At 26.9% G+C, this 14,594-nt stretch overlaps 1 protein-coding gene across 1 annotated transcript; it reads left to right on the top strand.

Moving 5' to 3' along the window:
* The first annotated feature begins 270 nt into the window (after window positions 1-270).
* On the top strand, window positions 271-13,713 carry LOC132920767 (tetratricopeptide repeat protein 12-like). The gene is made up of 5 exons (XM_060983422.1): window positions 271-548; window positions 1,715-1,912; window positions 6,377-6,525; window positions 12,514-12,757; window positions 13,492-13,713. Exons 1-5 carry the CDS (start codon window positions 500-502, stop codon window positions 13,521-13,523), a joined length of 672 nt encoding a protein of 223 aa, XP_060839405.1. The 5' UTR covers window positions 271-499; the 3' UTR covers window positions 13,524-13,713.
* The last annotated feature ends 881 nt before the right edge of the window (window positions 13,714-14,594 follow it).

Genomic DNA, 14,594 nt, shown 5'->3' with positions numbered 1-14,594 from the left:
ACCTCTATGGTAGAGTCTGTAGACTCAATTAAATATATTATATTACGCACAAAATGTCCGCTTTTCACTGCCACATTATGGTAAGACACGCATAATATTATAATATATACTTACCTATCGTAGTATCACGCGAGGTCTGCTGCAACGACAGTGGCACGTTCCTGGCCGCAGAGCGTTATCAATAGCTGATTTTGCTATGGCAACTGTAGCAGTGCGCGGTGAAACTATGCACATATTATTGTAACAACACTACGCGTATACGCAGTGGCTTATATTATAATCGAATATCGCTGTGTGCTGTTTTCACTCGTCATTTGGCACTTGGCCATCTAAAGGAAAATCGCGTGTACGCCAACGCAGCTGTAGCGAGCACATTGTCGTTGTGCATTATAACATAGTTGTATGTATGTATAGATGATAGATAGATAGATAGATAGATACGGAACTACCCGAGTACGTTTTTTATGTTGGTCTCGTGAAGCCTATAAACCACCCGACCATGGACGACGAAGAATTTGAAGAATCTATGCGCAAAGTCAATCTCATAGGTAGGTGCACGCCGTATACACAACACACCACAATATACAGCAGTTGTAGCCGAAAAGATATAATATCACTATAGATATAATATTATATAGGCAATTATAGCAAAGCTGTGACTGTATTATACTACAATAGTACTATATAGTGGGGAACCGGTGCTGTGAGTTTGATATACTTATTACAATACTACATAAACTGTTATTAATAGTGAGTATGCACTTTCCGTTTTTTCCACTAAAAATTAATGCAAAATACTCCGTATAACATCTGACTTAATATTGAAAACTAAAGGGCTTTTGCTCACTAAGCCACAGTTTTAACTTATTACTGTCATTTGTATAATTTGTAATTAAATTTCCATGCGAAAATAGGTAGGAATTTACAGAAAAATAATAATTTCAATACGTTTTAAGATAATACCTATAGAAATAATAACTTTTACAAATAATTATAATATACAGTTTTTGTCAGATAATTTTCTATCTGCAATAATGTTAAATGTTGTTTGAACTTAATTTCTTTTGCAGAATAGCGAAAAAAACATATCAAATGTATTTAAATTATAGCCCTGACCATAAGATGCAACTACTATTATATGGAATTTAAATAGAAAGGGAAAGGTTTTTAAAATCATATCCATATGTATAAATTTAGGACGTTAAACTATTTAAATGAATAATTTTATTTTCATAAATAGGTATTTTAATACTCAGAGTACTCCTACGTCATGAATAGTTTCTTTTTTTAGTAATAATAGATTAATCATTAGTGCAAAACAAAATTTAATACATTTTTTGCAAATTAATATTATCTGCAATAAACAAACTAAGACATGCACGATTTTTATTTTTTTTTTTTAACCTGTTTATTTTATGTTTTCTCCAAAATATAAGAAAATCTAAATTTTTTTTTTTAAAAATACATTAAAGTTTGAAAAAAATTAAAACAATAAATGTTTTACTTTAGTCACAAATACCAACGTAAATATTGCTTGCGTCATAATTAGCTTTTAAGAGAATAGAGTTTTTTTTTGTAGTCGAATACGTTATCTAAGCCACACAGATAATAGATAGTTAACAACAGTTTTTATTTTATCTGTAAGTGTTTTTATCACCGATTGAATAAGTGGATACAATAATAAAATAAATAAATATAATTATTTATTCTGCAGGTGGAATTATTAAGGATTTGAGTTCGAAGAATGAAGCCAAATCCAAAGTAGGCATGCTCCGAGCTGAAGAGTTGTTGGGTAACGGTGAAAAAGTGTGGGACGAGAGTTCACTGAAAACGGTGCAAAATGGTACTAAGATAAACCATAAGGCTTTCGAAGACCTAGGCAAACCCAAAGATGAAATACCCGCAGATGCTGGTATGAAAATTCATTTTTATTTATCTATAACATTAAAATATTATTTGAAATACGGAAAATTATAATAATATTATATTTAAGATATTCGTATATTATAGTAGTTTAGCTGTACTGCCAATATGAACGGTTTTCGTGGTCATTTTTATTTTTTGTTACAATGATTTTGTTCCCCTTCTCACCCCTTTAACTCTTAAACTTGGCAACCCCTATACCATGGCAACGACACAAACTTTTACAAATTTCCAATTGTTTTTAATCGTCGTTTTATAATTATGATTATTATTATAATTTCATATCCAATCGTTCGATATCATGTTGACATGTTGTAAATAGGTGTTTAATTTATTTGTAGATCTAATGTTTAAATATCTGTTTGTAAGATCATATTCATTTACAATTAAACAATACAACCAATATGTATGTTCAAATGAACATTTCGTGTAAATACTCGAGGAATAAAATGAACAATGCATGTTCATAGTATACTAGTTATGTCACCGTTATCGTGGTTTATTTTTTACGTTTATCTGCTCCGCTATTTAAATTAAATAAATATTTGAAATTTCTCAATTTACAATCATACTTCACTGTACAGAGTACAGAGTAAGATTTTATATGTTACGGAAAGGTCGATATTTATTTGTAGTTAACTTCACGGTAAAGCTTCAATGGATATAGATTCAAATAATAAGCAGTAAATCGCAAATCCGCCTAAAATAAATAATTACGTAATACAGAATTAATAAAAATAAAACCGAGGTCCCTATAGGATCCTAAATTGTATATAGTAGGTTGTCGAATGTACACCGTTATTGAGTATTCCCAAAACAAATTTTGTTTTTTATGTTTTATAAATTTATAATGGTGAGAGGAGTAACTTCTTTCGTATTACATTTTTAAGCTTTTTTACTTACGAACAAATTGTTTCGCTCTTATCAGAGCATGAAATAAGTTGATTTTAAATTGCTTTTGCAAAGGTTGCTAAAGGTTAAATTGATTTAACTGATGCTAACATGATGTTATTGAAAGTGAGAATATTTAAAATGATTCTCAAAAAGAAAATCTATACAAACTTTAATAATCATTTTTCTTTTATACGAGTATATTAGTTTTTATTTATACATATTTTTTTCGTTTACTCGAATACAAATCTACTGAGTACACAAGCATTATATACGTCTATGTATATTTATTATTTGTTTATATCTAAACTAATTTCAACAAAATTAGTGTTGTTCTGTCGTTTGGAAAGAATAAATTTATGATTGGGCCAGCTATAAAAAATGTAAGACTCCAACGTAAAGAAAAACACCTGTGAAATTAAGAATTCAAAATATTTTTATACATGTATCACTAAAATGATGAAACTTAGGTACAAATTGAATTACAATAAACATAATATTATGGAAACAAATCAAAAAAACCATAATTAAACCATAAAACCATATATCAAAAATATAGTAAATATATAAAATCAATAATTATAAAGTCCAACACATTGTATCAATGTAATAATTTCTAGAGACTTAAGTTTTTAACTTAATGCACTATATGTCTTCAAAAAAATTATTCAACAATTCAAAACTAAAAGCATACATTTCCATACTTAACAAATCAAACAAGAAAATCATTGTTCAATTTATTCACGCTGTATTCTTAAAAAATTACACTATCGCAGTATCGCGTTATATTTCCAAATTATTTAAAAAATAAAATAACAAAGATTGGTTTTAAAGACATAAAATGTCATATAATGACTTGTTAATGGTCTGCAGTGTCACACTTAATCATCCCTGTAACTATCGTTTTTATTCGGATCTAAAATTATGAAATTTCGTTATTTTCATAGTGTGACCTATTATAGAATAAACAAGAATTTTTAATTCTGTAATTAAATTCCATACGTACCTATATTAATAGGAAATTCAGTAAAATCTTTGAATAGCAGACATTTTTATTCACAGAAATTTTGTCTGCTATTTAGAGGGAGTAAATTTTTGTAATTAATATTAAATAATAAATATTTTTAAATAAAAAATATGTATATATACTATGTTAAATTTGATTATAGTGTTTTAACAATTAGTCAAATAAAATATATAGGTAAGCGAATATTGAAAATATAATATAATATCAATAAAACACCTAGTTTCCTTTAAAAAAAAATTAAAAGATAAAAAAGTTTGGCAAGTGCCGAGTAGACCATTGTAACAGATGTGTTTTATTTAAATTTATTGTTATATCATTTTATATAAAATGTTGATAAATGAACAACTTATAAGGAATCTCGTATTAAATTTTCAAACATTTTGGGTCAAATAAATGTTATCAACATTTAAAAAAAAAAAGATTGAAAATCCCAAATGTCTATAAATAACAAAAAAAAAATTTTTTAGAAAATTATTTCATATGTTGGAAATGCTAACATAAATAACATAAATATTTTGTAAAAATTTCAAGTATATACTGTTATTTGTTTTTGAGTTAAACTAAAAAAAGAAAATCAATCTTGTCAAATACTGGTTTTGAAAGTTATTTGTTTTTGATTTTTTTTTTTTAATTAGGCATCCGCTATTCAGAAGTTTTTACATTGAAAAGTAATGACAATTTCCCTGCCTCCGAGAAATAATCCGCTATTGGGAAGTTAATGCTAAAATTTATTAACCATATAGGTGCAAATAAATATAGGTAAAAATATATTATACAGTTACATAATTTTGGGAAGAGGGAAGGGGGTCGTATTATCAAAATAAATAGTTTTGGGGGTCGTGGATCAAAGAAGGTTGCGCACCACTGCTATAGTCTATAATACTATACGTATGTGTCATATAGTGCACACAATATTTTTAGGTAAGTACTGATATAGATAGGAACGAGATACCTTGTTACATTATAAGAATATACACAAGTAAATAGTTATACATCCCACAATCGAAATTATTCTGAAAAAAGTAATGATCATTAAACTAAAAAAGTATTGTAAAACGATTCGCATAAAATTTGATTTTTTCAATCGTTAATAATCGATTAGATTTCAAAGAACGTGCAGTGCGGAGATATAAAGCGTAATATATTATATATATATATATAGTATATAACTATATATACTATAATATAAATATAACACAGTCGTGAAACCAGGAAACAGCATCGTACAGCGTGTATATAAAACGAATTGATAAAAATACGTATAAATGGGCAATAAAATATATAGGAAAAAAACGTTTTTACGTATACTGTACAGTGTTTATTATATATATATATATATCATGCAAATCTCAAAATGATTTCATACGCACAACAAATACGCTGACGTTTTCGCGTGCCTTACAAAATAGTATATATTATATATAGATATATGTATAGAGGTACCTCCTATACATTGTGTATTTGTGTGTATACGCTATATATAGATATACGGTCGTCGTGGTTGGTTGAATGGAAAATGCAACATCACGAACTTCCGGGGTTTCATCGTAGATCGAATAAGGTAAGAACCGGTGTCGTTCTCTGTATTAAATATACACACTGCACTGCAACGCGATAGTGTTATCGTAAATCTTATACCAATAAGTACCCACAACCCATACCCGTAGGATTATTCTAACTTCTAACGATAAAAATACGATTGAACGCGATTTATAGTCAATACGGATGGGTCTACTAGTTACTTTAATATACTATACTATATTATTATGTATATATTATTAGAAATTGTAGAAATTGCATTATAATATTATAATATTTATAATAGTAGAACAATGTACTACCAACTCATAATATAATATCTACTTAGAATTTATAGATTTATGATATTCCTTAAAATACAGGCTTTAATTAGGTATAGTATAATTTATCACATAATATTTTTCGATTTTTTTAAAATATATATTTTATCTGGATAACGAATTGCTGGTTTACGATGATCTTTTTTCTAAGCATCTACCTGGCTACCAATTATACTTATCTGTGGTATTCGAGACGTATTTTACACACTATAATAATATCTTACTTGTTGTATAAACATTGCGTAGGTTCCTATACAGTGATGGGAAGAAATGATCAGCTACCCACCTCTACAGTATATTATTCTTATTATATGAGTCATGTGTAAAAATAAATAATTATAATCAGTCTACAAAAGTAATAATATTTTTTTTTTTAAAAATGGAAATAGACTCAATAATATTTGCGTCGACATTGGTGCAGAAAATGTACTTTTTATAATATTATTTACTATATACAATTGAAATAAGAGATGTTAACATTGTGTAAATATGGACAAGCAATTTTTTCAAGCAGTGAAAATTTGATGTATTAACACTATTAACTAATCGCTGATTTATAAAAAAATAATTATCATTTTATTTTATTTCGTCGTCTTTATTATAATATACTCGTATTTTATAATATGAAATTTTATATGATCTGCATGTTATTTATAATATTTGCGTTTGTTTTAAGCTGGATTCATGGCACACGTGGAAAGAGATGCAAAACAGAGGTCTGAAGCTAAGAAAAAAGAAATAAAACGTTCAGACTATTTGAAGACGATGGGCAATTGTGAGTACCGTAAGGGAAACTATGAAAAAGCTCTCATCTACTACAATCAAGTAAGAAATCATATTTCACAAAGGCCAAAGGGTTTAGCGCATTTTCAATTTTTCGTACTTTATTATTACCTACAATCGAATTTTGCGTATAATTCCTTCTCTCCACGCCCGTGCACATTAACTAGGTTATATTAGGATAGGTATACATTCTACATAACAATTCAAATATATTATATTATTTATTAGCTTGTTGGCATTTATAATTATTTAAATACTAGTTCCGACATTTAGACAGCTACAACATCGTATAAATAAATAACCTAAAAGCTAAAAAGCTGATATATCAGGCGTCTTACTGTACATATAATATATGTATATATATTTTACCTAATGTATAAAAAAGGAAACCTACTTTTATAAGGAAAGTGTGTAAATTTAAGTGTATAAACTTTGTTACGGAATAAGGCGTTTCGTGACAATGTGTTTGCAATAGTCACAGCAGGAATAGCCGAATAGGTCCTACAGTTTGCAATGATAAATATATACCTATATAGTATATACCTACACATAATTTGTTTAGTTTTTGAGTTCTCCGAGAAACTGTCACAGTTTCGTAATTGCGTTAAAAGTTTCGCTGATTAAAATAAAAACGAAATTAACCAATACGTCATGAAATGCCAGGATCAGGTTATTTGGAAAACTGACTGTTTTAAGATAATATATTATTATATTAGCTCGTGTCCAAGTACCATTTATACATTTTTCATTAGGACGTAGAACCCAAATTTTGTATTTTGAAGAAAAAAATTCAATAAAACAATAATAATATTTATAAAAATAACAGAAAGCACATTAAGGCACATTGTGTATATATATATATATAATATACTACTTACAATAGTATATTTCAAAGTTACTACTACTCGTCCTCTTTATAGTTTATATCATTAATATTCTTTATTATTCACCGAAAAACTCCATTTACAGAACAATCTATTTATAAAAATACAAGGATTTTCAATAAAAAATATAGCTAGTACAAATGATATTGAAAATAAATTATTTATAAATATAACAAAAATATATAAATATAGACATATGATATACAAAATGTTTGTATAATAGTATTAACTATAAACATTCATACTATGTACCCTAGGCCCTGGAATTTTCTGTTCTAGACTTATTTCAAAACGCTGATTTTATTTAAAAATTTTTTCAAAAAATAAAAGAATATTTTTTAAAAAAAAATCAGAAGATAATTTAATTTGTAAAGCACATTAATCATAATATAATATATTATATAGTACTACGAAGTTCGATTTTAATATTAATTTTAATATTGCATTGAGATAAATGTGCTAATTAAGCAAATAAATATGTATAGATGCACACGTTATGTTATATTATGTACATTTCGACAGTCATTAAACTGATTAAACTGTTGTTATTACGATTTAAATGTTCAAGTGAGAATTAGAGGAGACGTAGTGACCTCCTGAAAATAATCATCCGTCTACCACGGTTAAACATCGAAAAGCTTGCTATAAGTTAACATATAACGTGAACACCGTCTATCATGGTTATACAATTTGCCGTACAAAATAGAGATCGATTAACGAGTTAAAAAAAAAAAAAAAATAATAAACTTGCCATATTTTTATGAAAACGTTTTTGTAATAATAGCACAACACCAAATATCGTATTTTACAAACGCGTGTTCAAAACGAAAAACGTTGTTAATAATAACAAATAAATACACGTTATTACATCTCGTAAGACTTATACTACTGTATCATTAATATAATACGTGTTTCATAATAATTATAAATAACATTGTACGCGTTAAATTCGAATGCACACAAAATAAATATTCTATTATATTCTGTAGGTACGCGCGGGAAACCATTAAACGAAAAAACTGAGTACAAAATAATATAATAATGTACAAAGCGACGACGAAAGAATAAAATGTTATACAATATTTTAATGTAATACATACATAATATAGTGTAGTTATTTTATCGTGAACCGGGCAATCTCTTAAAGTGTATAAGGAAGTTTTAAATAATTTTATATTTTTTCACCTTGTCACTGAAAAAACTACCGTAAAATGTAAAATATCGAATGTTCTTAAATGTTTTTATGAGAATAACATTTCGAAAATCTCTGTATTTCCTGAAAAAAAAAAATACTGAACAATTTGATGGATTACCCTGTATAATTTAATATTTTAATATAATAGGTGCGCTGTGTGTCGTCGTCACAAAAATATGTCAAAATGTATATCGAGGGTCAATCAAAGGTTTCGCATGCTTTGTGCGCATTTCAATGGGAAACCTTCATCGTTTTATATAGCCCGCAGCTCCTTCGCCGATGATTATATACGCATCACCTGAACCGTACGCACAAAGAAAACATTTACAAACGGCTGGTGTATATTATTCTATACCTATTGACAACTGACAAGTTTTATTCTTATTTACTTTGCGTTTACTTTTCTCTCTGACCTAACCGCACAGGACAAAGATCCGTCTATAGGAATATTCTCGTTATCTAACAATAAGTATTTTTATAATAGCTTGTTACAAGTTTACTACTGTTACAAGGAAAAAATTACTGCTACAGATATCCACGGGACCGTCGACATAGCTTTTATTATCGCATATCCACTGTATCACCTATCCCTCGGACAGCAATGATAAAAATAAGTTTGGAAAAATCGTGATAGGACTTTAAAATTATTGATAAATTATTGCATCATAAATACAATTTTTATTGGCCTATACCGTTTTTACGAAAACCTTAATTTTGTTAAAATCCTATTTTCATTAATAATATATCACGTATTTTATCAAACCATATTTTAATCAACTTATATTTTGAAAAAATTTACTAAAAATAAAATATTAAATACAAAATAATAAAATAAAAATGTAATGATATTAATTTATAGATTTTAATTACTTTTTAAATAATATGATTATATGATTTGGTATCTTGTCTAAATTTACTTGATGATTTCAAACATAGAATTATACGCCAAATACGTAAATTTAATTTTTTTCAGAAATTGTTTAGCCTTTGAGAATCAAGAAATGTATTGGTTTTCAAATAATGTTGTTTTTCTTTAAACATTAAATATAATTATAACTATATTATGAAATCATGACGTATTCGGAAAAGTTTTGAAAATCGTCTTCAAATATTATGATTCATCATTACGCTTTTCAATTTACCAGTATATCAATAACTATTATTCACCTGAAACCTACCTCTTCGCTTCTTGTACAATTGTACATCACACTCCAACTTTTTTATACTGGCTTTAAACTGTAAATTAATATTTTTGTTTAAAAAAGTAAGGTATTTGTGTAGTGTATATTCGTTCGTTATAAAATAATTAGAGTATAGTCACGCAATAAATACTAGCTATATATTATTATTATTGTTTGAATATGTAATTTATTAGAGCAATCATTAAACCTCGACGAAATAAAATGTTTACCATTTCATATTTTTATAATTATACATTTACGTCTTGATAAATTCATTGAGGAAATCATTAACTCTAAACTATTAGGATCGTGGCCAAGATTTGATTACAATAGTGTTTGGTATTGTAAATTGTAATAGGTGTGGTAGTTTGATGTGGAAGTAATCCTCTACATAGTTGTAAATAAACTAAAAAACAGTGATAAACTGTTGACTAACAACTATTACAATATTATTGATTCATCGCAATTTATACGACATATATTTTACGTGTGCCTATATGTCTTTATAATGATGGATTTTAATTTTTAATACGTATTATATAATTTACATAATCTCTAATGATAACAACATAACTTTGAGTTTAAATGGTTTGCGGCTTTGAGCTATAGATAACAATGTACAATATAGGTAGGTAGGTAGGTACCTTTAATATGTATAATGCGTATATTATAATGCATAATGCATAAAGTGCGCAATAAAAAACAATTATTTCCACAGAAAACATTAACATTAATAAAATAAATCTAGTTGCAGAAATTCTTCCTGGGATATAATAATATTAAAAAAAATTATTTTCGTTAATTTCACTGTGTACATCACTACGTACCTACCTATATACAAATTACAAGCAAGTTATTAACTTTAACAATAATCAATCTCTATAATCTTGAAAATTACTTACGTTTTTAGATTTTTTACATAATTTGTTATGATGATGTAAAACAAAATTAAACTTAAAATTAAACTTTTGAAAAAACAAAATAAATTGTGTACTAATTTTATCATTTCATTTTTATGTTTGTAATTTTTTGAATAACATTATACATTTTTAATTTTGTAATCCATAATAGAATATTTTTCCAAATATTTTGATGTATAGAGCACAGAATTTGAACAAGTGAATGAATTATAAATAGATATTTAACGTTTGAATAGATGAAGTAAAGTGGACTAGAATTTTGCAGTGAATAGCACTGGCATAATAATATGCGAATATTAAAAGACTAATTTCATTAGTCGACATTTTCATTAAAATATTTTACCTGGGAATATGAAAATAAAATATATATTATTGTCATTTGCAAAATAAAACTTAAAAAATGAGGAAGTTATTTTGCTGTTTAGTAAGTTGACGACTAGATGTTGAGTGTTTCTAGTCATTGAGTACCTACTCGTTATAATGGATTTATTAAATTAGTATGTTGTGATTATTTCATGTTTCTATGATTAATATTATTTATTGAATACTAACGATAAAAATGGTAAAAAATATGTTTTGTTTTTTAGTGACTTTAAAATTTAAAAAATTTATATTTTCAAACATATATATAGTTTGTGATAGAATGCGTGTTCACTGTTAACATAACCAACCTGTAATCTGTTTAGCATATAATATTAATAATATCGAATAGATTCTATACAGAATAATAAAAAAAAGTCACGCAATATAAAGTCACAAACTCACGACATACAATAGGTACAAGGTACCCTAAGGCCTAAGTAGTATACTTACAAGTAACGAGTAGATATTATAATTAAAAGAACATGCGTTACGCATTTTATTACGTTTAACGTTTAATATTTTTAAAATATAATTAAAATATTATTTTAATAAGATTTTATATTGTTTTGAGATAGTATCGTTTGGTATTATAATTATAATCATTTAATTTACTGAAAGAAATATAATTTACCTTGAACCCTTACTTGGTTATTGATGTTTTATAATTATTCTTACTTAAACATCCATTAAATTAAAAATATATTGAAATTTATAGCAGACATTATATCTATTATTGTATTTTATTATAATAGTTATTATTAATACATTTTACCAATGTTATTTATTTGTTTGAAATTTCAGTTATTTCTTTAATTTTGGCACTCTTAGTTTCTGATATTGGTTATTTAATATTACTCAAACTCAGTTACCTACCTGAGAAAATATGGCAAAACCTCGCTCGCAGTTGTATGCGCGAATTAATCACATTCTCTCGGCGAATGAAGTATAACGATAGTTAAATTTACAGTATAACGTAGTAAACTTAACGTTTAAAATGTTTGTATACATTATCAATTACTTATCTATATTGTTGTTGTTGTCTTACTACTACATATACGCTTACATATGCAATTTTTTCATAAACTTAAATCTATAAGTTTTCGCGTCACTGTTTTTTAAAATCTTAACGGTTACCGAGTTCCAGATTAACTGGTTATACATATCTATATATTATTATTATAAGTACTTTATGCGATTGAAATATTAAAAAAAAAAAAATAAAATATGATTAATGACGATAACATATAATTACAACGATACACATATACTACTCAAAACTCAAGTTGTGTATAGCATTCCTATTATAGATTGTTTTTTCCACAGTCAATTGCAGATCTGTTAAAATCGTATTAAAATTTAACGAGATCCTTCAAATATTTTATCATATACACTCGTCGAGCTCATACCAAAATTTGAATGTACCTACTATTATAATTACCAATATATTATTATTATTATATCACGGCGTTATTGTTGTGTTTGCATAGGCCATCGACGTGCGCAAAGACAGCTGCGTGCTATTCACCAACCGAGCGCTGGCCAAGATCAATTTGGGTCTGATGGACGAAGTCGGCGAAGATTGCGATCGTGCGTTGCGTCTCAACGAACGGTCGCTGAACGCCGTCCTTTACAAGGCTGAAGCGTTATGGGGATTAGGCGATATTCGAGCTGCCGAGGAATTGATAGAGACCGCTCTCAAAACTCACCCTGATCAGACGAAACGCATTCAAGGTAATTAAGGGTTTAATTACCCATGATAACGGTTGGATGATTTTTAATTATACCGTTTTCTCATTATTTCAAAAAGTAACCTAACTTTATTTATACAATTTTCCTTGCATACTTAATTTAGCACATTCGAATTCGACGTTATTATATTATACCAAACATCCACATGCTATTATTAGTGGAAAAAATATTATAAAATACTTTGATTCTTAAGCAGAAACCTATAAATAGCATATACTTTTACAACATTTTGATACCTATCACAATAATCAGAAGCAGAATGCTTTTTTAAAAACGTTAATATTAAACGAACACATTTTTTATTGTTATATTGCTTATATTACTACACCTATTTTAAATGTAAATACATATATAATGTTTGTATTCTACATTTTTCAATAAAAAGTCCAAAGGGAGTAGATGCAATACATGAAATACTAGTTAATTTAATGTTGAAATGAGTGGCGTGTCACAAGACAATTTTTTGTGGAACCCAAAACCTCTTATCTATACTTAAAATGATTATTAATTAATTATATTATAAATAGGACTTGCTTCTAATGAATAAAAAAATTTTAAATAACAAAAATCAGAAATTAATTAAGCGCATATAAACTCATATTATGCTTATTAACATAATAGATATATTAATAATTCTCTTATATTACATTATAATAAAATACCTATATACTATTATATAATATCGTTATTTTTCTCGTTTTTTGTTTTTTGTTTAGACTATCGAAATAAATTGACCTGCAGTCGTTAATACCCATCATGTTGTTAATCACGTCGATTCTTCGTTATCTCCATGTACATCATAATGCACAAATGCAGCAGTGAGCCATATATATATTATACGCTTTTGGTGTTTTCGTGAATCTTTTCGTATTTTCAGACACTCGTGTTATACATTATATAATATATGACAAATATTATTAAAATGATTATAAAATAAATATGTCTTATTCATATTATATAACACATTTATACACGTGTATTAGTATACCTATATAATATATCCTTGGGTTATACGAACAGATATAATAACTTAAAGTATATATAACCTATAACCTAACCTACAAGGTGATTCTCTTATCCCTCAACAGTAATTTCCTCATTAAATGTATATTTTTGGAAAAAAAATTATTTTTATATATCGTTTGTATCATACCATGATTATTCTTTAAGTGGTTTATTTTTTTTAAATTGATCGCGGTGTTGCAAAATAATAAAAAGTATATATTTTTTAAATTATTTTAATACATTTAAAATTATGTAAATAATTTTTCGAATACAAGAATTACAGATAAAGAAGAATATCACTGTGTATAATATAATGTAAAATTCACAATATGTACTTGGCTTGTAAATTTTTGAACACGAATTGCACGTGTATGCGCGTCTGTGAATCGTCGAAAAGCGAACAATCAAAAATGGCGAAGTATACCTCGCCCACAATATATAGTAACAAATAACGACAGATATTTGTATAATATTAATGTATATTATTAAAATATCACCATCAAACAATGCCAGTCCGTGTATATATCGTAATTTTGTCGTTATCGAGATATAAAGTAGAGTGGCAATGGGTTAGGTCCAGGATCACGACCTTCGAAAACTATTTTTTATTGTCTCAGATTAAGGTGGGTATACCTATATTACTACACATACATTTATTATTTCGTAGACATAGTTTTTATATTTTATATTGAGCGATGAATGTGTTATTTTACAATGGTATGTGTTTGTTTTTTTTATATATCTCATCGTCATCACCTTTTATCCATTTCAATTTTTAACTTTGAAATTGGTTTCTGGTAATAGTTTGGATTTG

The sequence above is a fragment of the Rhopalosiphum padi genome, chromosome 2 (genome assembly GCF_020882245.1).
Source record: "Rhopalosiphum padi isolate XX-2018 chromosome 2, ASM2088224v1, whole genome shotgun sequence".
Classification (NCBI taxonomy): domain Eukaryota; kingdom Metazoa; phylum Arthropoda; class Insecta; order Hemiptera; family Aphididae; genus Rhopalosiphum; species Rhopalosiphum padi.
Note: the sequence above shows the minus strand (reverse complement) of the source record. Positions and strands in the feature narration are given on the sequence as shown.

Excerpts from the sequence above, each read along its gene's own strand:
- LOC132920767 (XM_060983422.1), top strand. The coding sequence starts at position 500 with ATGGACGACGAAGAATTTGAAGAATCTATGCGCAAAGTCAATCTCATA. Across the intron at positions 549-1,714 it reads GCGCAAAGTCAATCTCATAG|GTGGAATTATTAAGGATTTG; the intron begins GTAGGTGCACGC and ends TTTATTCTGCAG. Across the intron at positions 1,913-6,376 it reads TGAAATACCCGCAGATGCTG|CTGGATTCATGGCACACGTG; the intron begins GTATGAAAATTC and ends GTTTGTTTTAAG.